We start from the raw sequence: 25,025 nt of genomic DNA, 5'->3' as shown, positions 1-25,025 counted from the left end.
TAAGAATCAAACATCATTGGTCATCCTTCCACGTGATTCTAAAATCCTTTATTATCAGACAGATGAGGCAGTTAGCGATTGTATCGTCATGATTGACAGTAGGGATATAGTGGAACTTCTTTTGACAGGTGGAGAGCATGCCATGTACCACAACTACAAGCATAACCAGAAGGCTTAGCTCATGTATGTTATATTTTAGGGTTGGATCATAGATATATCTAATATACACATCTCATACATTTGAAATCTGGAGCAGTTTCCGATGCATGGAAAATGTTATGTTTTACACGGCACCCCTCTGTTTTGGTTTCGTCCAAACTTGGTTAAGATTTGAGTTATTTTCTATGGCATCTGGTTCACTCTGTTGAAGGTGAATGTTCTCTCGTGTCAGTCAGCATTTGCTGTCAATGGCTTTCATGATTTATTTTATTTGAATGTCTGGGCTTTTTACACTTTCGTCCAAAGAAACCAATAATGGATATTCTATGGATTTTATGGATAATACCCACTGTAATAGCTGTAGAAGGTAAGATCATGTTTAAAGCTCTTTGAATAAGGTATTGCCGACGGGGCGAAAGAGTTGCTGATCACATCACGCTGAGTGGTTGAATTGATTTGAACGAGAACGTTCCGGGGGCGACTGTACATTGTGGCAAAGGCGCTTCTTTGAAATTTGTACGGAAATAATGTACAATAGCTATATGAGGGTTGCACGGATCATGCCCGCATCCTCTCAGGTGTGGAAATGTCCAAACGTATTGCTTGTCATGAAGGACATACCGTATGCTTTTTACTGTGCCATTTTATACATGTCAAGTCAAAACACCGCTATACTTTTATATTATTTCAAACAGTTCAACCGTGAACAAGAAAGTACACGGGTTACTTTATGATGCAGCATTGTGTTTTCTGCTTGTCTGCAATTTGTAAAAGAGCAGCGTGAACAGTCAGTAGGCTATACATTTTCTGAAGATGATTGGGTGCAGTAGGGACAGTTATGTATTTGATTAATGACGTCTCTGTTGTATAGTTTAGTCATTTTGTTGGCATATTCTAATTGTGCTGTGCACTGGCCGGAGCACACAGGCTTCGCTCGCGAATGATGATGAGCAGCGTGTTCAGTGGCACAATAGAACAGGTACTTGAGAGCATAGCGCTAGCCTACCAATATTTAACCACCACCAAATACAACGTAAGAAAAAGCCTCGGTAGGTTGTTGATAATGTGCCTTCAGCTAATGCGATTTGTCACAGAACATGCGTCTTGTTATTTATTTTAAAGATATGCACGGCCTCTGAAGGACTCGTGCATCTCTTTAAAAATATATATTTTTTTATTTTACCGGGCAAGACAGTTAAGAACAAATTCGTATTTACACTGACTGCCTACATCGGCCAATCCCGGACGAGGCTGGGCCAATTGTGCGCCGCCCAATGGGATTCCTAATCACAGCTGGTTGTAACACAGCCTGGAATCGAACCAGGGTTTCTCAAGCACTGAGATGCTGTGCCTTAGACCGCTGCGCCAATCGGGAGCCCAATCGGGAGCCCCACATCCCCGTTGGATTCCAACCAGGATGTATTAAATACATTCCCAGTAGGCATAAACATGCACATGCAACAACATGTACTGTTTACCAATCCTATTGTACTTAGCGTTAGCGTCATATTCACATGGTAGGCATTTTCATGTTCATGTAGTCTATTGTATAGATAGTAGGCCCAACCTTTGGAGAGAAACAATGTGTTGTGCTCCTCATACCTTGATAGGCCTTTTGAATTGACAATTAAAACGTAAGAAATGTTCAAACTGGACACACACTTTTCACGCCACTTCAATATAAAGTGATTGTCATAGCCGGTTAGGAGAGAATGTTTGCTAACCCTAACTCTTTAACTAACCTTAACCCCAGTCTCCTAACCTGCTACATTAATTCTACTAACCTGCTGTGTAAGTTCTCCTAACCTGATACGAAAAAGTCACTTCGGTATTGAAGTGTCTTGAAAATAATGTTTCCCAATTTCAAGCAGCATATCATTTAACTGGGATATTGGAAAGTTATGTTTCCTGAATTGTTACATAGGCAGGCCTAAATATGCCTGGAATTTGTATTTTCCAGTTGACATTATACTTGTACAGTAGGCAGGCCTACACACATCCAATGTCATGTGTTCCTCTGGCACAAAATAAAATATATGGTAGTGTTTAGGCCTTTGTGTCTGAGCTTACGGCTTTTGATATTGAACGTCTATACATAATAATTTTGTAATGCTTTGATTGTTAATTTCATTCTTTCAATTCCAATAGTAGGTGCTTTTTCTTGTGTCCTAAAATACCAATCTATATGTATATGTTTGAACGTTTACTGTCATTTGTAGTCGACCCTGCTGTGCATTTTATTTTTTTTAATGTATTTCCTTATTAGTTCAAAATAACAATTTCACCTATTAGAGAAAAACTGTTTGCAAGACCCAAGTTCAAGGAACCACACTTATATGCCAATATACAAATATTTGAATTTTTTATAAACAATGGCTTTGTGTCCTAGCAAATAAATAATATATATATATATTTTTTAACCTGGCTTGATCTGCTATATTTACTATATTGTTACCATGAATTATTCTTATTATTCAAATTACTGGAGTGAAATTATTGTTATTTTGTTTACTAAATAAGCTAATCTTAATACAGTGAGGATTGTTTTCAACATTCTACTTGAGGTAAATCAGGCCAGACTTTTCGAATAGCCACGTCTTCCGGTTCGCGTTAACTCATTAAAGTTGTTCATTTACATTTTCACTTTAAATGAAGAATAAAGCTTGAATGGGAAAAGCTTATGGCTGTTCACCTTTAGAAGGTTAGTGATAGAATGAAGTTGTTCTCTCTTAGCGCAGCAGTGTTCGGCCCTAAGGTCATGAGTGAGATGGAACCCCAGACAGTAGGGTAGAAGCTGCTTTAACATTGCTGAATGAATCAAGTTTGTATTTTTTTGCATTAAAAAAAAGGATGACAAATAATAACAGACCAATGTTTTTCTACCAATTGCGTTGAATAGAGTGGCATGCTATTTTCTCTTTCTGGAATGCAAACGTGGCTAGATGACGTATGAGACTGGAAAATATATGAAGAGACACTGACAGCCATGAAAAACAGGCATTTATTTTACTTTTAGTCAGTGGGAAGCTATCAATGGAAATGTTTTGTTTTGTGCAATATGGCTATGTCTGGCAGGCTAATACACATAATATGCTGTCATTTAATAGGCCTATTCTATCAAGAGTTTTATTTTCTATTTGTGTCACAAACAATATATGTTCTTGATGAAGCCATTTATTTGACTATTCTCTTTCAGAAGAAATGTATTACTTGGTCATTTTCAATGTAAAACAAATAATATATTTACCCTTTCAGACAATAATGGCTGCATGGAAGAAAAGGCTGTTTTGTTTCTGGAGAGGCAATTAAGCTAATAGTGTTACCCTTTTCATGTTTTTGTTTACGTAATTGAGAAGTAATTACTTACTATTGAACTTGACTGACGATAAAAGTATTGATTTCCGAACCCATTTTTTTCTCAAGCAACATTAGCCAGCAACACTATTATTATATTTATTGTATTTCAGTAACATGACTGGTTGGTCTCTTCCCCAACCCGTCACAGCCCCCCATCTTACCCTTCGTATCACCCTAGCCGATCATCCAATGAAGTCGCAGGAGTAGGCTATGTATGAATTTTTTGTTGTTGAAAAAGAGGTCACTGTAGCCTTAATCCAAAAAACAACACACCACAGCGAGGAACATCAAAGTAAATCGTATTGACGGCTCTGATGTCATGGCATCAGAACATGGTTGCTTTGGCAAAGGTTCTTCTTTCGGGTTTTATATAGAAACACGTCATAATATTCCCATAGTCCTTCTGGCACATATGTTAGATCAAGGCTAATGTTGGTAATTGCATCGTGATATAATTTTTGTTGTTGTTGTGTGTTTTGATGTATAATTTTGAAAGCTAACTTATAATTATGTATGTAACTGTATAGCTTAGCAATTAAAGAGAATACAAATAGCAATACTTTCATATTTATCTTAGGGTAATTATTTAGCCCTACATATGTTTTAATGTACTTGGACAACATACATTGTTTCATATTGTATCTTTTTGAATGTGTTTTGGACATAGCAGGTGAACTTTGTCTTAATGACAGATGCTATTCTTTCAGCTACAGCTCTAACATCCATAGCTCTGTATATGGATTTCAGAGTGATCACATTTTGAGAGTGATGTAGCTAGTTATCTTTCAAACCAAGGCAGGGATGTTGTTGGGCTAAAACACTGTGGATTGTATGCAAGCCCCGGTTGATATGAAATCTTCTTGGTAGACCTATGGTCAATTTTAGCAGGTGAGCTTTGATGAATGGAATCGAGGTGCTCAGTAAGACAATTCCTGTTGTTCCATCTGAGCCAGGCATGCCTGTCTATATATCCTCTCATTTTGTTTACCTACCTCATGCCAGGTGTATCTATGGAGAGCATCATCATCATCCGCAGCAACAAATCTTACCAGAGCTGCCAAAAAGTATTACCATGGAAGTAGTTGCAAGCCCATTCACTCTTAACGCCATTTAAGGGAGAGTATTATGAAATTAAGTCAATCATTGATTTAATTAGTAAACGCAACGCTTATGGCGGTACTAGACCTTTGGTTCTCCATATCTGATTCTGTATCTTATTACCCTTCTCCTATCTCTGGACTGGGCAAATACTGGGTAAGTAATGGACTGTAAAATAAGGTAGCCAAAGTTTGAACACGGTTTATTGACTAGCTTGTTTGTGGATTTATGATAAATGTAACAGACATTTAACAGGAAAAACGCCTTGCTTTTGAATACCCTTAGGAGTAACCTAAGGCAGCTACTGTACCGATAACAAAATCATTAACCTTCAGTGGGATTAGCACACAGAACATAATTTACTAGGTATTCTTGGAAATACAGCCAGAGTACACATGCTAACAACAACTATCGTTTACTACAAATTTCACCTCTGCAGTCAGTAGTACAAGACCCCAACTACCTTCTGAAACACATCCCGTTACTGTATTATGCTACATTCAGTGAGATAGCATGTTTCTGGCTATATGTATATGTGCAAAAGCCACATTGTGATCTGGTCATGACCATCACCAGAGGTAGACAAACTAGGACACATAGCATCCACGTTGAGGCAGGGTGAAGCCATTTAAGGCAATGTGAAATCATGATTTTTATCGAAATTTAAAAATCACACAAAATGTAAACAGTATGCAGTATAACTCGTGCCTCAATAATTTGCATATTTAGATAACTCACATTAGTAGAGATGACTCCATGGATGAGATGCTGTAAAATAACATGGGATCCAGATGAAATATTTAAGGAAGGGAGTGGCTTTTTATTAGCATCAAGTGAAGAGCGATATCTTAGAGTGTACAGGTAAGAAAACCAGTGGCGGAGGTTTGTTGGCCATAATGCAGTTGCCTCCTCCTATAGGCTACAGCGGAAAACTGAGAGAAAACAAAGTGCTTTCAGTATTTAATACTATCGTGTTCTGTTATATCTTAATATTTCTTATTGTGTTGTGTGTCGTTTGAAAAGCGTTATGAAAATGTGTATTTTGAGTTTGCCAAATATGTGTAAACTTTCTTTCAAATGTAAATTCAATTGGCCCATTTCAACTGCACTTGTGTGGGTACTAGAAGTGTTCGCCTAACATGGAAGCATTATCGTTTTTGGAATAGTAACAAAAGGCAGTGACAGGGGGCTCTGAAACGGGATTAAATCAAGGTAAAATGAGTGACCATACACAATCCTGTGTTTTCTCAGTCTACCCAATGAGCAGATGCAGAGAGCTTGTATGCACGCCAACCACCACAGTAGGCTTTCACAAAGAATCCGCCTCTATTCAAGACCTAATCCATGCTGCCCATGGCCCAGCCATTGTCACTTTGCATGCAGAATTTAAATTAGTGCTGGTACCAGTTGTTTCATTTGAGAGTGGGTGTCACATTTCGGGGACATCCATGGGCTACCTTGAGGATTAGTTTAATGCAAGGGTATCCGAGGGCTCAGAGATTTTGGCTGATGGCAAGAGGGGATGCTAGTTTTACAAAAATGTGTTCTCTCTGCATGGCATGACATCATTGTGGCTGCATTTTGAGCTGCCATCTTTTGTTACGGGCTTGTATCAGTGCCTCAATCTCCAACCATGTTCACAACAACATTTGTTCATTAAGAGCCAGTCGGTAAGAGTCTGCCCCCTTTGGTAACAAAACCACTTTCAATTACACTAGTTATTCATTTCAGTCTAGTAATAATTTGATATTCCTTAAATTAACACAAACCATGTTTAGATGGACAAATTTACTTTGAAAAGGCACCCAGTCTATTCTCAATATACTTTTTTTAATAGCTGGCCTCGGGACGGTCAACTGTGTATAAAATAAGCTCTGTTCGGAAAATACTATACGTTTCTCAATGGAATAGTTCTAAATGTAGACTCAAATTTCAGAACCAAAAAGATTTGTTAACACTACAACTACTGTGGAATGGGGACAATTGAAAACCTGTGTGTTACATAAAAAATGTGTTCTTCACTCAGGATCACTTATGTTATGGGTCTTGGGTTTTGTTTTTCTAGCAGTCGTTAAAGTATAGGTGTGTTGTTCAACCACATTGTTTTAGCCTGTTTGGTCTGAAAGTGAGCGAAACTAGCTACTATGACTAATGCACCTGTTAGAGTTTTTTCAACCAAACATTAATGACACTGTTAGGGCTTGTATTGCACATGAGTCAGATTGATTGCATAATTTCTGAGATAATATCATTATATTCCACATGGTAATGTGAAATCATCCAAGCCTCATACTGCTCAACATTAATTAGTTTATCTAATGAAGTTACACAGGGGTGAGTAGTTTATTCTATGAGAGTAACTGTATAATTTCATTAGCACAGTTTCTGGCCATTACGTCATACCTGTGGGTTATATCTTGTTATTTTTTGCTGATCGGAAAAAACATCAACATTTTGAACTGTCTGTAAAGAGTTCTAGATTCAATTTAAACTGCAAAAGCAACCTAATATGTACGTTTACAGGTAGAACCTTGTTATACCAATTGCTCATTAACCTAGATTCAGGATAGTGTAATACATAGCTTAAATATCTCAATCCCAAATCTTGATTGACAAATTGCAAACCTTCAGCATGTCACATGCTAGATTAATAACTCAAGCTGATGAGCACCCTCATTGTTGCCTGCATATTTTAGAATATTTGAAAGCATAAGTCTTCTAGAACTTGAATTGAGCTCAGAGGGTAAATGCAGCCAGCATCAAGCCAGGATACCCTGAGAGAGGTCAGACCTGGTCTCACAGCCTCCCTCCATACAACCCCAGGTACTGTGCCACTGCCTCTCTGAACAGGCCCACAGAACACAAACCCAGCGGATTAGTGTCTGGCTCTCAATGTCCCCGGGAGCAGAGCCCATCGGCGGAGACAAAGAGGGGCTGATTGCGTTGTCATCTGCATCACAAAGGGAAGCCTTTTCCACCTGAACGGTTGCCTCTGCTGAGCTCCACATCCCATCTATCAGCTCCTCTGGACCCAGGTTACATCTGCCTTTAGTTTCTCTATATCTCTGCTTTTCTCTCTCCCTCCCTCTCTTTCTCGGTCCCCTCTTTCTCTCCAGTGGTTGTGATATCAGCAGCTTGACGGCTCACTCCTTAGTGGGGACTGGGCTCCCCAGCCTTCATGTAAGCTGCAGCAGATCTGACCGATTTCAGCCTCCGTCGGTAGTAATGGGCCCAGCATGGTTCATCGTTTTTCTCCCCCTGCCCTTGCTCTCGCTGGCTGGCTAGCCACGGTGGGCTGCTCTGTTCTGCTTTGCTCCGTGACAATATGCAGACGCACAGACTTTTATTTTTACAATTTTAAAATGTAACCTTTATTTAACTAGTCAAGTCAGTTAAGAACAAATACTTATTTACAATGAGGCCTACCAAAAGGCAAAATGCCTCCTGTGGGGTTGGGAGCTGGGATTAAAAATATAAATACATAAAATAAAAATATAGCACAAAACACACATCAGGACAAGAGAGACAACACAACACTACATAAAGAGAGACCGAAGACAACAACATAGCATGGCAGTAACACATGACAACACAGCATGGTAGCAATACAACATAACACCACATGGCAGCAACACAACATGGTAGTAGCACAAAACAGACAACGGACCTTCTCTGCTCCTGCCCAGCCGGACCTATCGGTCTCACTCTCTGATATAGACAGAGCCCCCTGACGTGATTCCCAGCGAGCAGACATGTTTTATCTGATTAGTGTGAGCTGGGGAGGACCTGGTGTCCTCTAACAGATTATGCTTGTCTTTAGTTATTGGACAGGGCGGTTGAGCACCAACGTGACATGGTACAGTAGAACAGAGGTACTGTGGGTCTTTGCCTTCTCGTGTGATCAGTACTCTAGTCTATAGGTCTATTGTGACGACTCAACGACTCTACCTTTTGCACAATATTTACATATGAGCCACACATAATAACTACCCCATATGATGCATGCAATAATTGTAGATTTTTATGAATCAAATGCCTGTGTTACAATTATACATTCAGATGGCTAATCTGAGGACATGACATTTAAATGTCATAAAAGAGAGAACGTTGTTAAAAAACCTGTATGAAGAGTGATACGGGAGGTATTTGTTGGCATCTTATTGCATTAGCCTAGTGCTGAGGGAATTAACAGAGATAATGAACTGATTTGGCCCATGGCTGTGACTTGACTGCATTCAGAGAGCAGGAGCTAATCTTTTGTTGTTCCCAGATTAATTCAGATACAGTGTAAATCAATTGTATAACCTCAGACCCTCAAAGGGCTCTACAGTTCAGACAGTCAGATTGGTGAAATGTACTGTAACAACAAGGGTATAAACCTAGCTCTGGGCTGAAATTACACGGTGTTAGATGTGGCCACAGAGGCGTGTTGTGCTGGAAACGGTTAAAGAAGTAGGGGCCATTTGATCACCTGGAATGCTAATACAAATAAAGTGCTAAAATGGAGGGTTAATAGATAACAAATCTCAAAGGCAGGGGTCATGTCACGCCCTGACCTGAGATATCTCTGTTTTCTTTATATTTTGGTTAGGTCAGGGTGTGATTAGGGTGGATACGCTAGTTTTTGTATTGTCTATGTTTTTTTTATGTCTAGGGTTTTAATGGGTCTAGGCATTTGTATGTTTATGGTGGCCTGATATGGTTCCCAATCAGAAGCAGCTGTTTATCGTTGTCTCTGATTGGGGATCATATTTAGGTAGCCATTTCCCTTTGGTGTTTGTGGGTTCTTGTTCTATGTTTAGTTGCCTGCCTGCACTATTCATATTAGCGGCACGGTTCGGTTTGTTATTTTGTTGAGTGTTTGTTCTTATAATAATAAAGAATGTACGCATACCACGCTGCACCTTGGTCCGAATCATACGGCGAACGTGACAGGTCATCACAACAGAAGGGTAACGGCACTTCTTCTTTGCAGTTAATCGGCTGTAGTCCAATTACTCAGGACTGCCTGGGCCAGAGGGGGTACTTTTCTGCACAGACTTGGCCCTGGTAAGCACACATGGATTTTCAGATTATGTAGGGGTGGCAGGTGATAGACTTTATGGCAGTTTTGCTTTTTAAGTATTTAAGGCTTGGGAGAGGTTTCCAGGTTTGAGTTTTTTTTCCATGTAGGAAAACTGTCATTATCAGAAATGGAGTCATTGTTGTGAGTTGAGGCCGAGGTAATCATCTCCTTTAGAATTCTCAGACTTCTCCAGACAACCCCATATGGAGCTCCCTCATCAATCTGCGTAGAACCCTAATCAATAGCACAAGATTAGCAAAGATTTAACCCCCTAGCAACATTATATGGAGGAACATTAATGAGGGCTTATTACAATTTTTCTTTTAATAACTCGTATGATAAACATTCTATTCAACAGAGTAAGCACATTCATTTGCATAATCATCTCTCAGTAAGCAGATTCAGCATGGGGCCGATAGACAACGGGATCTGTCAGATGTGCAGTTGTAATAACTCCCACTCAGGCATTAAATTCATGTCTTGCACTTGTTCCAACCCTCCATTCATTGCTATTTTACCCTAATTCCTACCCTGTAAAGAATTTTCAGCAGGAAACACTACCCCTAAAACTCACGCCCACGTTTTGAGAGAAGCCAAAAACGGAGCAATATGTGTCCACTGGGCTCGATGAAACCATGTCTGCGATCGTTGTTGCCATGAGGTAACACAGCTCACCGAAACAGGAGCACAATATAGGGATTTGAGGCGCGATGACCATTTTCCATACCTTCCTCCGGCTCTACGTTCCAGATAGTAATCACAGTGGACCATTTGCGAGGGCAGCTGGAAAATCCATAGAGAATCTCAGGAGACCTGCTGTGGCTGTGAAATCAATGCAGAGATTCAACGGAGAACGTTAAATGAAATGAAAAAGTCATATGATATGGTTAAATGTGTAGAATGTTATTATTCATGTGGACCTAATAACTTTTTCATCTGCAGATAAGCGAGCTGACGTGGAAGTAGTGAGTTATCTTTGTGGTTGGTACCCGGTTACACTCACAATCCATCATTCCTTTTGGAGATACAGTAAGAATAGCCTTACGTGTTGAGTTATTGGTCCAATGACAAGAAAGAGACAAAGTAAAGGATATCATACAAACAGGAAACAACTGGTTTTAGTGTTGTATAAATACGGCATAACTCTGGGACCTAGAGACACATCATTGTACTATTTACAGAGCACTCGCATTGGCTAGGTCTGACACGGAACCCAAACCGGCTGTGCTCGTGCGCCAACGTGCGCTATCGTGCATACATTTATTTTGCCCTCCCCTCACCAAACGCGAGCATGACACGCAGGTTAAAATCAAAACAAAAAAATCAAAACAAACTCTGAACCAATGACATTAATTTGGGGACAGGTCGAAAATCATTAAACATGTATGGCAATTTAGCTAGTTAGCTTGCACATGCTAGCGAACGTAAATTTGTCCTATTTAGCTTTAAACATTTGCTTTTTTACATGGCACATATTGCACTTTTACTTTCTTCTCCAACACTGTGTTTTAGCATTATTTAAACCAAATTGAGCATGCTTCATTATTTATTTGAGACTAAATAGATATTATTTATGTATTAAGTTAAATTAAGTGTTCATTCTTCATTCAGTATTGTTGTAATTGTCATTATTTCAAATATATATATATATATATATATGTGTGTGTGTGTGTGTGTGTGTGTGTGTGTGTGTGTGTGTGTGTGTGTGTGTGTGTGTATAAATCGGCCGATCAATCGTTATCGTCTTTTTTTGGTCCTCCAATAATCGGTATCAGCATTGAAAAATCATCATTGGTCGACCTCTGGTGTGTTGGGTCATTGTCCTGTTGAAAATGTCCCACTAAGTGCAAACCAGATGAGATGGTGTATTGCTGCAGAATGCCGTGGTAGCCATGTGTGTGCCTTGAATTTTAAATAAATCAGACAGTGTGATTATCCTCTGCAGCAGAGGTAACTCTGGGTCTTCCTTTCCTGAGGCGGTCCTCATGAGAGACAGTTTCATCATAGCGCCTGATGGTTTTTGAGACTGCACATGAAGAAACTTTCAAAATTCTTGACATTTTCCTCATTGACTGACATTCATCTTTTAAAGTAATGATGGACTGTCATTTCTCTTTGCTTATTTTTGCTTTTCTTGCCATAATATGGACTTGGTATGTTGCCAAATAGGGCTATCTTTTGTATACCATCCCTACATTGTCACAACACAACTGATTGGCTCAAACTCATTCAGAAGGAAAGAAATTCCACAAAATAACCTTTCAAGGCACACCTGTGATTGAAATGCATTCCAGGTGACTACCTCATGAAGCTGGTCATAAGTAAAGCGTACTTTAAATTGTTTTACCTTGCGTCTACCCAAACAGTATGGTTTCACAATTCAAGACACTTTTTTCACAAGCCATTGGTGTTGTGTGGCATGCAGTGCATGCATGTGTAGTGACTTTATGAGTGCTTTGATGGACTTGCTGTCAAAAGCCTGCCTCTTGGAGTGATTGAAAAAATATGCATGGGTGAATATTATCATGTGATGTTGTAAACCAACAAACCAGTTGATTATGCAACTTATTTTTCTTTTGATCTTGGCATTTATGGTAGGATGTCCTACTTTTTAGAAATAGACATTCTAAATCTTATGTTGGTTTTCCTGCCGACAGACAAGCTTCTGGCATGGGCATAATCTCACACACCTATATTCATGCACACATGCATATGCTCACAAACTCACACATTCTTCCTTTTACTAACTCAACACCTGCATACTGTGTCTACAAGGCTTTTTGGGCATTATGGCATTAGCATGAAAATCCAAAGACCAGAGACCTGGAGTAGGATTAGACGAGGAGGTGTGAACACAAGGCCGGGGCAAAGCTACACTTTTAGCCCTGTTGGTTAGTCACCACACTCTCCACGCACTGAATAGTGACTAAAAATATTTTTCACTAAATATCTATACCATCTACATCATTTATGCTTGATTGTATGATGCTTTGCTTTTATCAGATCCACAAATGATTTCTGCCTCAGCCTACCCAAACAGACTGTTGTGTAGTCTGATGGATACACTACCTGTCAAAAGTTTTAGAACACCTACTCATTCAAAGGTTTTTCTTTATTTGTACTATATTCTACATTGTAGTGAAGACATCAAAACTATGAAATTACACATATGGAATCATGTAGTAATCAAAAAAGTGTTAAACAAAATATATTTTAGAGTTATTTTTGAGATTCTTCAAAGTAGACACCCTTTGCCTTTATGACAGCTTTCCACACTCTTGGCATTCTCTCAACCAGCTTCATCTGGAATGCTTTTCCGGGCTTGAAAGAGTTCCCACATATGCTGAGCAATTGTTAGCTGCTTTTCCTTCCCTCTGCATTCGATCTCATCCCAAACCATCTCATTTGGGTGAGGTCGGGTGATTGGAGGCCAGGTCATCTGATGCAGCACTCGATCAGTCTCCTTCTTAGTAAAATAGCCCTTACACAGCCTGGAGGTGTGTTGGGTCATTTTCCTGTTGAAAAACAAATGATAGTCCCACTAAGCCCAAACCAGATGGGAAGGCGTATCGCTGCAGTAGCTATGCTGGTTAAGTGTGCCTTGAGTAAATCACAGACAGTGACACCAGCAAAGCACCCCACACCATAACATCTCCTCCATGCTTTGCAATGGGAAATATACATGCAGAGATCACCCACACCACGTCTCACAAAGACACGGCGGTTGGAACCAAAAATGTAATATTTGGACTCCAGACCAAAGGACAGATTTCCACCGGTCTAATGTCCATTGCTCGTGTTTCTTGACCTACGCAAGTCTCTTCTTATTGGTGTCCTTTAGTAGTGGTTTCTTTGCAGGAATTTGACCATGAAGGCTTGATTCACACAGTCTCCTCTGAACAGTTGAGGTTGAGATGTGTCTGTTACTTGAACTCTGTGACTCATTTATTTGGGCTGCAATTTCTGAGGGTGTTAACTCTAATAAACTTATCCTCTGCAGCAGAGGTAACTCTGGGTCTTCCTTTCCTGTGGTGGTCCTCATGAGAGCCAGTTTCATCATAGCCATTGTTGATTTTGAACTCAGAGTCCTTAAGGTGCCTTTTGGCAAACTCAAAGCACTCTGTCATGCCATTTACTGAAGAGTGGCTTCTGTCATTCCACTCTACCATAAAAACTTTATTGGTGGAGTGCTGCAGAGATGGTTGTCCTTCTGGAAGGTTCTACCATCTCCACAGAGGAACTCTGGAGCTCTGTCAGAGTGACCATTGGGTTCTTAGTCACCTCCATGACCAAGGCCCTTCTCCTCTGATTGCTCAGTTTGGCTGGTTGGTAAGCTCTAAGAAGATTCTTGTTGAATCCAAACTTCCTCCATTTAAGAATGATGGAGGCAACTGTGTTTTTGGGGACCTTCAATGCTGCAGAGATTTTTTGGTACCCTTCCCCAGATCTGTGCCTCGAAACAATCCTGTCTCGGAGCTCTACAAACAATTCCTTTGACCTCATGGCTTGGTGTTTGCTCTGGCATGCACTGTCAACTGTGGGACCTTATATAGACAGGTGTGTGCCTTTCCAAATCATGTCCAATTAATATAATTTAGCACAGGTGGGGTCCAATCAAGTTGTAGAAACATCTCAAGGATGATCATTGGAAACAGGATGCACCTGAGCTCTATTTCGATTCTCATAGCAAAGGGTATGAATACTTATGTAAATAAGGTCGTTCTGTTTTGTATTTTTAATACATTTGCAAACTTTTCTAAAAACCTGTTTTCACATTGTCATTATGGGGTATTGTGTGTAGATTTATTTGAAAAAAATATTTATTTAATCAATTTTAGAATACGGCTATAACATAACAAAATGTGGAAAAGTGAAGGTCTGAATACTTTCCAGATGCACTGTATTAGAGGTTGAGCGATTATGATTTTTCAACACTGATACCGATTATTGGAGGACCAAAAAAAGCCAATACCGATTAATCGGCCGATTTATATATACATATATTATATATATATATATTTGTAATAATGACAATTAAAACAATACTGAAAGAACACTTTTATTTTAACTTAACATAATACCTAAATAACATCTATTTAATCTAAAATAAATAATGAAACATGCTCAATTTGGTTGAAATAATACAAAAACACAGTGTTGGAGAAGAAAGTAAAGGTGCAATATGTGCCATGTAAAAAAGCTAACGTTGAAGTTCCTTGCTCAGAACATATGAAAGCTGGTGGTTGAAAATTCCCAGTCACAAAGTTTTTGGTTGTAGTTATACTAGGAATTATTTTTAACTGAATATGCATGTTTAAAAAAATATACTTCTGTGTATTGATTTTAAGAAAGGCATTGATGTTTATGGTTAGGTACATTTTTTGCAACTAGTGTGCTTTTGTTAAATCATCACCCATTTGGCGAAGTAGGCTGTGATTCAATGATACATTAACAGGCACTTAATTGATTATATGCAATGGAGGACAAGCTAGTTAACCTAGTAATATCATCAACCATGTGTAGTTAACTAGTGATTTTGTGAAGATTGATATTTTTGTATAAGATAAGTTCAACCTCTTGAAACTAGTAATCCCTGATCCGGGATCGTAATCATAGCCTCAAACGAATTAGCATAACGCAGCGGACATAAATACCCCGCGAAACTTTTCCTATTCATGAAAATCGCAACTGAAATGAAATAAATATATTCAAACACAAGCTTAGCCTTTTGTTAACAACACTGTCATCTAAGATTTTCAAAATATGCGTTACAGCCAACGCAGCCAACGCTAGACAAGTATTTGTGTAAGTTTATCATGGCATAATGCTATGCTGGCAGCAGGCAACATTTTCACGAAAATAAGAAAAGCAACCAAATTAAATCATTTACCTTTGAAGAACTTTGGATGCTTTCACTCAGGAGACTCCCAGTTAGATAGCAAATGTTCCTTTTTTCTAAAAATATGATTTTTGTAGGCGAAATAGCTCCCGTTTCTTCATCATGCTTGGCTGGGAAATCCACCGGAAAATGACAGAAACACGGCAAACGTTGTTTAGGATCCATCCTTAATGTGTTTTTAACATATATATTCGATAATATATCCGTCGAGGCAATTGGTTTCTCATAAGAAGCGTTTGGAAAAATGGCTACCTCAGTATTTTACGCAAGATTTTCTGCGGGAGACACCATGTGACCACTTGCTATATATGGTCCCTTACGGCTATTCTTCAATGGAAATGCGTAAAAGACGTCACAATGCTGTAGACACCTTGGGGAATACGTGGAAAACGTAAGCTCATTCGTAGCTCATTCACAGCCATATAAGGAATCATTGGCATGAGGCGTTTTCAAAAAATGCGGCACTTCCTGGTTGGATTTTCATCTGGGTTTTGCCTGTAACATCAGTTCTGTGGCACTCACAGACAATATCTTTGCAGTTTTGGAAACGTCAGAGTGTTTTCTATCCAAAGCTGTCAATTATATGCATAGTCGAGCATCTTTTCGTGACAAAATATCTTGTTTAAAACGGGAACGTTTTTCATCCCAAAATTTGAATAGCACCCCCTTATGCTTAACTGGTTTTAATGCTAGCTAGCAACTTACCTTTAAGTTACCTTAGCTTAACTTACCTTAGCTCCTTGCTGCACTCGTGTAACAGGTGGTCAGCCTGCCACGCCGTTTCCTCATGGAATGCAATGTAATCGGCCATAATAGGCGTCCAAAAATGCAGATTACCGATTGTTATGAAAACTTGAAATCGGCCCTAGTTAATCAGCCATGCTGATTAATCGGTCGACCTCTACACTCTATTGCCTATTTAATAAAACAGCCTCGTATGGCTTAAATTAGATTTGTCAGTTATGTGAAGTGTCTTTTGTGTGTGTGTGTGTCTGTACAGTACTGTAGTAACTTGCTACATACAGTATGGACACAACAGTGTCAAGGTAGAAACGTGCCTGGTATGAAGTAGTCTAATGGTTTCTGTTATTCAGCTACAGCTATGACTACAGCTTTCACAATACAAGGTATATATTTCTACGTTCAACGTAGTTAATCAATCATGTTTGATGCCAAAGCAATTTGGCTGAAAACTCTTCGGATTTTATTGAAGTGATGTGTATGTTGTTCATGCATGCATTAGGTTGCTGTACAACCTAGAATCTTCATCAGCATCCATAGTTCAATGAGACTAGGCCTGATTTATTAAGCAACATGTGACACTTTAAGACATGAGATCATTATGAGGTTTGTAAGACCAGTCATGATTACAAGACTGTCAAAAAGTCTAGTCTTGCAAGTTTAAAATAGTCAGTAACCCAGTTTTAAAAAATTCCTGAACATAAGGATGCTTTTGATCAGGTTGTCTTTTGGCTGTATGATAACATTCACGCCCTGGCCATAGAGAGGCTTTTATTCTCTATTTTGGTGACTAGGGTGGGCATTCTAGTTTCTTTATTTCTATGTTTTCTGTTTCTATGTTTTGGTATGGTATGGTTCTCAATCAGGGACAGCTGTCTATCGTTGTCTCTGATTGGGAATCATACTTAGGCAGCCTGTTTTTCCACCTTAGTTGTGGGTAGTTGTCTGTGTTAGTGGCCTGTATAGCCCTAGTAAGCTTCACGGTTGTTGTTTTGTTGGCAACATTTATAATAAAGAGAAATGTACGCTCACCACGTTGCACCCTGGTCCAGTCATTTCCGTGACAACGGAAGGAAGCCAAGGATGTTCTGACAATGACAAAGGAATGCATTGTGTTAATTTCTTACCATTAATTCAATTTTCATGGAACGTCCCACTGGAAATCTTGGAATGTTTTCACAAGGAATGTTCTCAGAAAATGGGATAAATCTAGGTTGGAACTTAGTTGGAATAATGTTTAGTTGGGAAAGTACTACGTTAGTCTGGCTAACACCTAACTTGAATTCCTCCTGACTTCAGGGTCTGGAAAGGCTGTTTTGATGTTGTCGGCCCGATGCGTTGATAATGAAGGGGGCTGTGCTTTAACTGGTTGGTTCTCTTCTGTGTCTTTCTCACTCAAACACCCAGACGCACAGTCAATGTTATAGAGAACCAGTCAATGCCTAAATATCTGAGTGAATACTGCATTTACAATGGCATCTTCTCCAGACCAGTGTGTTACAGCTCTCCTTGCATTGTGAGTCACGGGAGTCGCGTCAGCCAGGCTAGTACGACATACCCTCTAACCGGCACTCATTGTAATCTCATCTGCTCATCTTCAGAAAGTGAATGACACTCAAGGTAAATGGAAAAAAGGAAGATAGGGGTTTGGAAGTCTTCAGTGCCCAATTGTGGTTAGTTCTAGAGAATCACAACATCTAATCCTTCAACCGACAAAGGAAGTGTATACAACTCTTCTGGTGTCCCACTCATGTTGTCTTGCTGGAGGGCACTTCTCAATGGCCCACTCTCAGAACAGAAGGATCTGCACTTTAAAACAGCATGTTGGCTGCCATCTTTCTCTGCTTCTGTCCCAAGTCTGTTCAGTGAAAACAGCAGTTCCACTCTCCTTCAAACAGCCCTTTCTTCCTCCACCTGTCTTTCTCATGTAAAAGTGAAATATTCTCAACTTAAAAAGTGGGGTGGAAATCTCACCTCTGAGAAAGGCATTACCTGTCACTCTGTTTTGTATTAGGATTTCATCAGTGCCAAACGGTTAAGAGCTTTTGCTCGGTTGTCAGGCAGACATGATTGTCTGGCCTGTGGCCTGTGGCCATAAGGAAACATATGTGTTCATTTTAAGGGCGGGGGCATGCAAGGTCAGATGTGTGTGGTGAGTGGTATGCTTTTCTCACCCTTGAACGTGTGTCAAAGCCAGTGTACAGCTGGCTGAAGACTGAAGAGTAAGTCAGGCTATCTCATAGAGTGAGGAGGAAGGAGGGTAGAAACAGCAGGTCTAATTGAACAGGTTAATGTGCTGTCAGCAAGCATTCCTACCAGTGAGGCACTGATGTGACATTTTTTGGCCGATACGATATCCAATATTTTTCTTGACAAAAAAAACCGATACCGATAACCGATTATTAAAAGTTTTAGCGGCCTTTTAAGCCTTCTAGTACAGTTAAATAGTTAACACACACATATGGGCACAGCGGTCTTAGGCACTGCATCTCAGTGCAAGAGGCGTCACTACAGTGCCTGGTTGGAATGCAGGCTGTATCACATCTGGCCGTGATTGGGATTCCCATCGGCGCACAATTGGCCCAGCGTCGTCCAGGTTTTGCCGGGCTAGGCCGCCATTGTAAATAAGAATTTGTTCTTAACTGACTTGCCTAGTTAAATAAAGGTTACACACACACACACACACACACACACACACACACACACACACACACACACACACACACACACACACACACACACACACACACACACACACACACACACACACACACACACACACACACACACACACACACACACACACACACGGACACACGGACACACACACACGGATTTTGTTGCCATTTACGTATGTCCCCATTACCAGTAAAACATAATCAAAACCTATTTCTTTCACTTGCTGTGCTGTTTCGTTGTTCATTTGTTCAGTCGTTTCATTCTCAACCAGGATTTCATCATACATGTCAAGCAGTGAAGTTTCATGGGAGAAGATCCTGGACGGTAAAGGACCCTGGAGGCAGGCTGGAGATTACTGTCATGCCCTGGCCATAGAGAGGCTTTTATTCTCTATTTTGGTTAGGCCAGGATGTGACTCGGGTGGGCATTCTAGTTTCTTTATTTCTATGTTTTCTACACGGACATGTCAAGCAGTGAAGTTTCACGGGAGGAGATCCTGGACGGTAAAGGACCCACAGCTCTCCGTGGCCTCTCTTCCTTGGTGCACACTGTCACTGTGTCCGTTTCCATCTTGTCCAGCTGTGTATGTAACATTTCTTGTCTGCATCAAAGTAACGGTCCTTGTATCAAATCAAATATATTTATAAAGCCCTTCTTACATCAGCTCATATCTCAAAATGCTGTACAGAAACCCAGTCTAAAACCCCAAACAGCAAGCAATCCAGGTGGAGATGCACGTGGCTATGAAAAACTCCCTAGAAAGGCCAGAACCTAGGAAGAAACCTAGAGTGGAACCAGGCTATGAGGGGTGGCCAGTCCTCTTCTGACTGTGCCGGGTGGAGGTCATAACAGAACATGGCCAAGATGTTCAAACGTTCATAGATGACTAGCAGGGTCAAATAATAATAATAATCACAGTGGTTGTCGAGGGTGCAACAGGTCAGCAGCTCAGGAGTAAATGTCAGTTGGCTTTTCAAATCCGATCAAACTTCAGAGTGTTTTCTATCCAATAGTAATAATAATATGCATATATTATCTCTACCGCTCTCACTGTCTCTAGAGAGTTGAAAATAGCAGGTCTGGGACAGGTAGCACGTCCGGTGAACAGGTCAGGGTTCCATAGCCGCAGGCAAAACATTTGAAACTGGAGCAGCAGCACGGCCAGGTGATCTGGGGACAGACAGCAAGGAGTCATCAGGCCAGGTAGTCCCGAGGCATGGTCCTACGGCTCAGGTCCTACAAGAGAGAGAAAGAGAGAGAGAAAGAAAGATAGAATTAGGAAGAGCATAATTAAATTCACACAAGACACCGGATAAGACAGGAGAAATACTCCAGATATAACAGACTGACCCTAGCCCCCTGACACATAAACTACTGCAGCATAAATACTGGAGGCTGAGACAGGAGGGGTTGGGAGACACCGTTGTCCCATCCGATGATACACCCGGACAGGGCCAAACAGGCAGGATATAACCCCACCCACTTTGCCTAAGCACAGCCCCCACACCACTAGAGGGATATCTTAAACCACCAACTTACCATCCTGAGACAAGTCTGAGTTTAGCCCACAAAGATCTCCGCCATGGCACAACCCAAGGCGGGGTGCCAACCCATAGCACATAGCATTGAGAATGGTGGCGACACAGTAAAGAGAGAATGCCACCGAATCGCTTGTTCACAGCCTGTGTGGGCAGTTTTGTTGCCGGGAGAAACTGTTGTCAAGGGCAACTGTTTCATTCCCCTATGTGGGCCAGTAAGAACATCCACCTCGTCGGGAAAAGGGGCCAGCTTCACTCCATAGAAACTAGTCAGCACTTTTGTCGCACACTAGCTGCTAGCTAACTGGTTAGCATAGCATTGGTGAAGTCAGAATGGGCATGATCACTCCACTGTTATGTGACAGAATCGGTGGCCTTAGAATTAGGAATTAGAATATGCATACTACACTGAACAAATATCAAGTTTCATGAACTGGGAAAAAAAACGATCCCAGAAATGTTCCATACGCACATAAAGCTTATCTCAAATTTTGTGCACATTTGTTTACATCCCTGTCAGTTTTGTTGAGCAGGCGTTTCAATGTCATAACAGAGGATAGCACGTCTGCTGCAGGTGCAGTTGATGAGATTATTTCTCGAGTCAGTTGGAGCTAGCTATAGTGTTCAAGTTTCAAACATGTTCTCAAATGTCATTGAAATGGCAGCAGCAGTATGACAACCAGCATATTCAAGAGCATGCAATGCGACTTTCCTCAGCACAAAATCCTCGCCATCCCACTGTCCTGTCAGACTAAGCATGCTCATGGGGCTGAAATCGCTGGTCCAAATGTCAGTCGTGACGCTAATAGCAGTGTATTACTGTGTAACTCCGGTAGGGCAACATCTGAAAAATAGTACCAAAAATGTTTAAAGTGTACCGGTGCTCGACCAGTCGGCGAAAGCCAACATCACCCATGACAGAGAAAGGTTGATTGTCAAAGGCAATGAATTCCATTATCTTGGCGTCAATGTATTTCGCGTTTGAGTTGTCTCGTTGAAAATACCTTACTCTTTCAAATGACTGCTCACAGCAGACATTGGAGGGCTAGGTTAGGAATGCTGTGTCGCACGTGTTGTGCAAAATTTTACGTAGCCTCATTATGTCATGTACCTTTGTTATATGCAAAGATGTTCTCATCTATCTGTGTTATATAGTTATGCATGTCAGCTTTGACATCGGTTTTGCACATCGGCGTTAAACTAGACATTGGGCCGATTCCAATATGTTCACTGATATATTGTGCATCCCTAATCCCTAACCGTGATAAAGAAAAGCTCTTATGTATCCTATAAGTGTTAGGTTAGTAGTGAGAGCAGTCCAAAACTAGAGAAAATATGGAGGTTCTGTAAAGGAAATCATTGCTTATTAGTGAATTCAGCTACTATTGTGCATTGGCTGTAATTTAGTACAGGAAGCTATGCATGCAGTGGGGCTTCCAGGAGAAGGATGACAGTCCGCCTCTGTTTCCCCAGCTATAGCCCAAGCTCTAGCTCCAACCCCAGATCCAACTCCATCTCTAACCTCAGTCCCTCCTCTGTGTGTGTGATGGAGGGACGCAGAGGAGGGAGGGTGGTGAAAGGGCGGAGCATCCGACCTCCCTGCCAGAGAGTTTAAGACCAGAACGGGGAAGCTTTCCTCTGGGTTTTATTCTGAGAGGGTGGTTGCAATGTTCATTCAAAAGCACGCTGTGATTTGATTATCTCAGCATGTATTATTCAACATACTATGTTATAATAGTTTTTCTTGGCTCCTCCAGGGTAACAAAGAATGTATCATACTGCTGGAGAATACAGAGGCAGTGTAAATCCTTATTGAGGAATCTGTATTTTCAGATTGCCTGTTGCATTACAGTGATCAGGTTGTGTTAATGAATGGTTTTAATCCTTTGGCATTGATCTGTCGACATGTATTTTGTTTTCAGACAATGTGCACTGTAGGTAGAGAAATCAAACCAAAAAGAACATGTGATTTAATATTAATAATACATTGCAGAATATAATCACTGAGCTATATTTGAACCCTTAGGGCTGTAGACATTAACCTCACCGCCCCTTTTCAGAGCCAGAACTAGAATGACGTGTCGTTTTATTTTAAGGCTACATGTTACGGAGCTGGTTGGTGCAGAGTTGATTGTCTCTCTTAGTGATAGTTCTTTAATGATAGTGTTGTCTGGGAGCTCTACCAGATATAAACTACTGCTCGTGCCCAGTTAAAACCTGATTCAACAGGTTCTTCCTCTTCTTCTTTTAGTGCTCTGTAATCAGTTTTAAACAAGATCCAGGCCTTTCTCTGATGGCACCAGGTTTGATTTGCCAAGAAGCCACTTGTAGAGTGGATGAATAGTGCATGAGTGTTCCCAGCTCATTCATAGAATTTCAAGAGAAAGGACTATATTAGGGAATCTCTATTTAGTTTTTTTGCATTCATTTGGGTGTTGTTGATTTTTGCATATTCCAATTAGCCCAGAGTGTGAAGGATATAAACTCAGCAAAAAAAGAAACGTCCTCTCACTGTCAACTGCGTTTATTTTCAGCAAACTTAACATGTGTAAATATTTGTATGAACATAACAAGATTCAACAACTGAGACATAAACTGAACAAGTTCCACAGACATGTGACTAACAGCAATGGAATAATGTGTCCCTGAACAAAGGGCGGGAACAAAATCAAAATTAACAGTCAGTATCTGGTGTGGCCACCAGCTGCATTAAGTACTGCAGTGCATCTCCTCCTCATGGACTGCACCAGATGTGCCAGTTCTTGCTGTGAGATGTTGCCCCACTCTTCAACCAAGGCACTTGCACGTTCTAGGACATTTCTGGGGGGAATGGCCCTAGCCCTCACTCTCCGATCCAACACATCCCAGACGTGCTCAATGGGATTGAGATCCGGGCTCTTCGCTGGCCATGGCAGAACACTGACATTCCTGTCTCGCAAGAAATCACACACAGAACGAACAGTATGGCTGGTGGCATTGTCATGCTGGAGGGTCATGTCAGGATGAGCCTGCAGTAAGGGTACCACATGAGGGAGGAGGATGTCTTCCCTGTAACGCACAGCATTGAGATTGCCTGTAATGACAACAAGCTCAGTCCGATGACGCTGTGACACACCGCCCCAGACCATGACGGACCCTCCACCTCCAAATCGATCCCGCTCCAGAGTACAGGCCTTGGTGTAACGCTTATTCCTTTAACGATAAACACAAATCCGACCATCACCCCTGGTGAGACAAAACCTGACTTGTCAGTGAAGAGCACTTTTTTGCCAATCCTGTCTGGTTCAGCGATGGTGGGTTTGTGCCCGTAGACGACATTGTTGCCGGTGATGTCTGGTGAGGACCTGCCTTACAACAGGCCTACAAGCCCTCAGTCCAGCCTCTCTCAGCCTATTGCGGACAGTCTGAGCACTGATGGTGGGATTGTGCGTTCCTGGGCAGTTGTTGTTGCCATCCTGTACCTGTCCCGCAGGTGTGATGTTCGGGTGTTCCGAACCTGTGCAGGTGTTGTTACACGTGCTAGGATGATCAGCTGTCTGTCCTGTCTCCTTGTAGCGCTGTCTTAGGCATCTCATACAACAGACATTACAATATATTGCCCTGGCCACATCTGCAGTTCCCATGTCTCCTTGCAGCATGCCTAAGGCACGTTCACTCAGATGAGCAGGGACCCTGTGCATTTTTTTGTTGTTGTTGGTGTTTTTCAGAGTCAGTAGAAAGGCCACTTTAGTGTCCTAAGTTTTCATAACTGCGACCTTAATTGCCTACCGTCTGTAAGCTGTTAGTGTCTTAATGACCGTTCCACAGGTGCAAGTTCATAAATTGTTCATGGTTCATTGAACAAGCATGGGAAACATTGTTTAAACCCTTTACAGTGAAGATCTGTGAAGTTACTTGGATTTTTGTGAATTGTCTTTGAAAGACAGGGTCCTGAAAAAGGGACATTTATTTTTTTGCTGCGTTTATTACGTGCAATTAAAATCATTGTGGGCATTATTTTACAATGCGCAATATCTTGTTTTTACATTTCAGAAGCCTGTAAGTCGCTCTGGATAAGAGCGTCTGCTAAATGACTTAAATGTAAATGTAAATGTTAGTTTTGAGCATTCGTGTGTTGGAATGAGATTTTTCATTTTTTAACCATCAATCTTGGTGACAATCAGGGGGAGAAGTAGTAGAAAGAGAGCAGGCCTGCTTTATGATGCAGAGTGTAAAGTAGTGGGCCCTCCTGTCGTGATGCTCAGACAGGTACCTCCTCCTCCCTCTCCTCCCCGTCCTCCAACTCTTCCTCCCTTTCCCCCTCTTCCTCCACATCCTTATCCCCTAACCACACCAACCCTTTTTTAGAACTCTAATCCAATCAAAGTTGATAAGAGAGATGCCAAGGCTCATTTATGTCTGTGAAAGTGGGTGGCTTGGCGGCCTTGCAGCCACTGCCAACAGCAGTTTACACGGTTGAGGAGGAGTCTTAACGTGATTTCCATGGAAG

The 25,025-nt window shown here is 40.9% G+C and overlaps 1 protein-coding gene across 2 annotated transcripts in view; it reads left to right on the top strand.

The window, feature by feature from the left end:
- The first annotated feature begins 365 nt into the window (after window positions 1-365).
- The window catches only part of LOC124003055 (ephrin type-B receptor 2-like), a 157,093-nt gene continuing 132,433 nt past the window's right edge, over window positions 366-25,025 (top strand). For both annotated transcript variants that reach the window (XM_046311053.1, XM_046311052.1), the window contains exon 1: window positions 366-526. In XM_046311053.1, the coding sequence (XP_046167009.1) occupies window positions 475-526 (52 nt within the window). In that variant the 5' untranslated portion in view covers window positions 366-474. The remainder of the gene's footprint in view (window positions 527-25,025) is intronic.

The sequence above is a fragment of the Oncorhynchus gorbuscha genome, linkage group LG18, assembly GCF_021184085.1.
Source record: "Oncorhynchus gorbuscha isolate QuinsamMale2020 ecotype Even-year linkage group LG18, OgorEven_v1.0, whole genome shotgun sequence".
NCBI classification, from domain to species: Eukaryota; Metazoa; Chordata; class Actinopteri; order Salmoniformes; family Salmonidae; genus Oncorhynchus; species Oncorhynchus gorbuscha.
The sequence above is the reverse complement of the archived record's forward strand: the minus strand, read 5'-3'. Positions and strand labels throughout refer to the sequence as shown.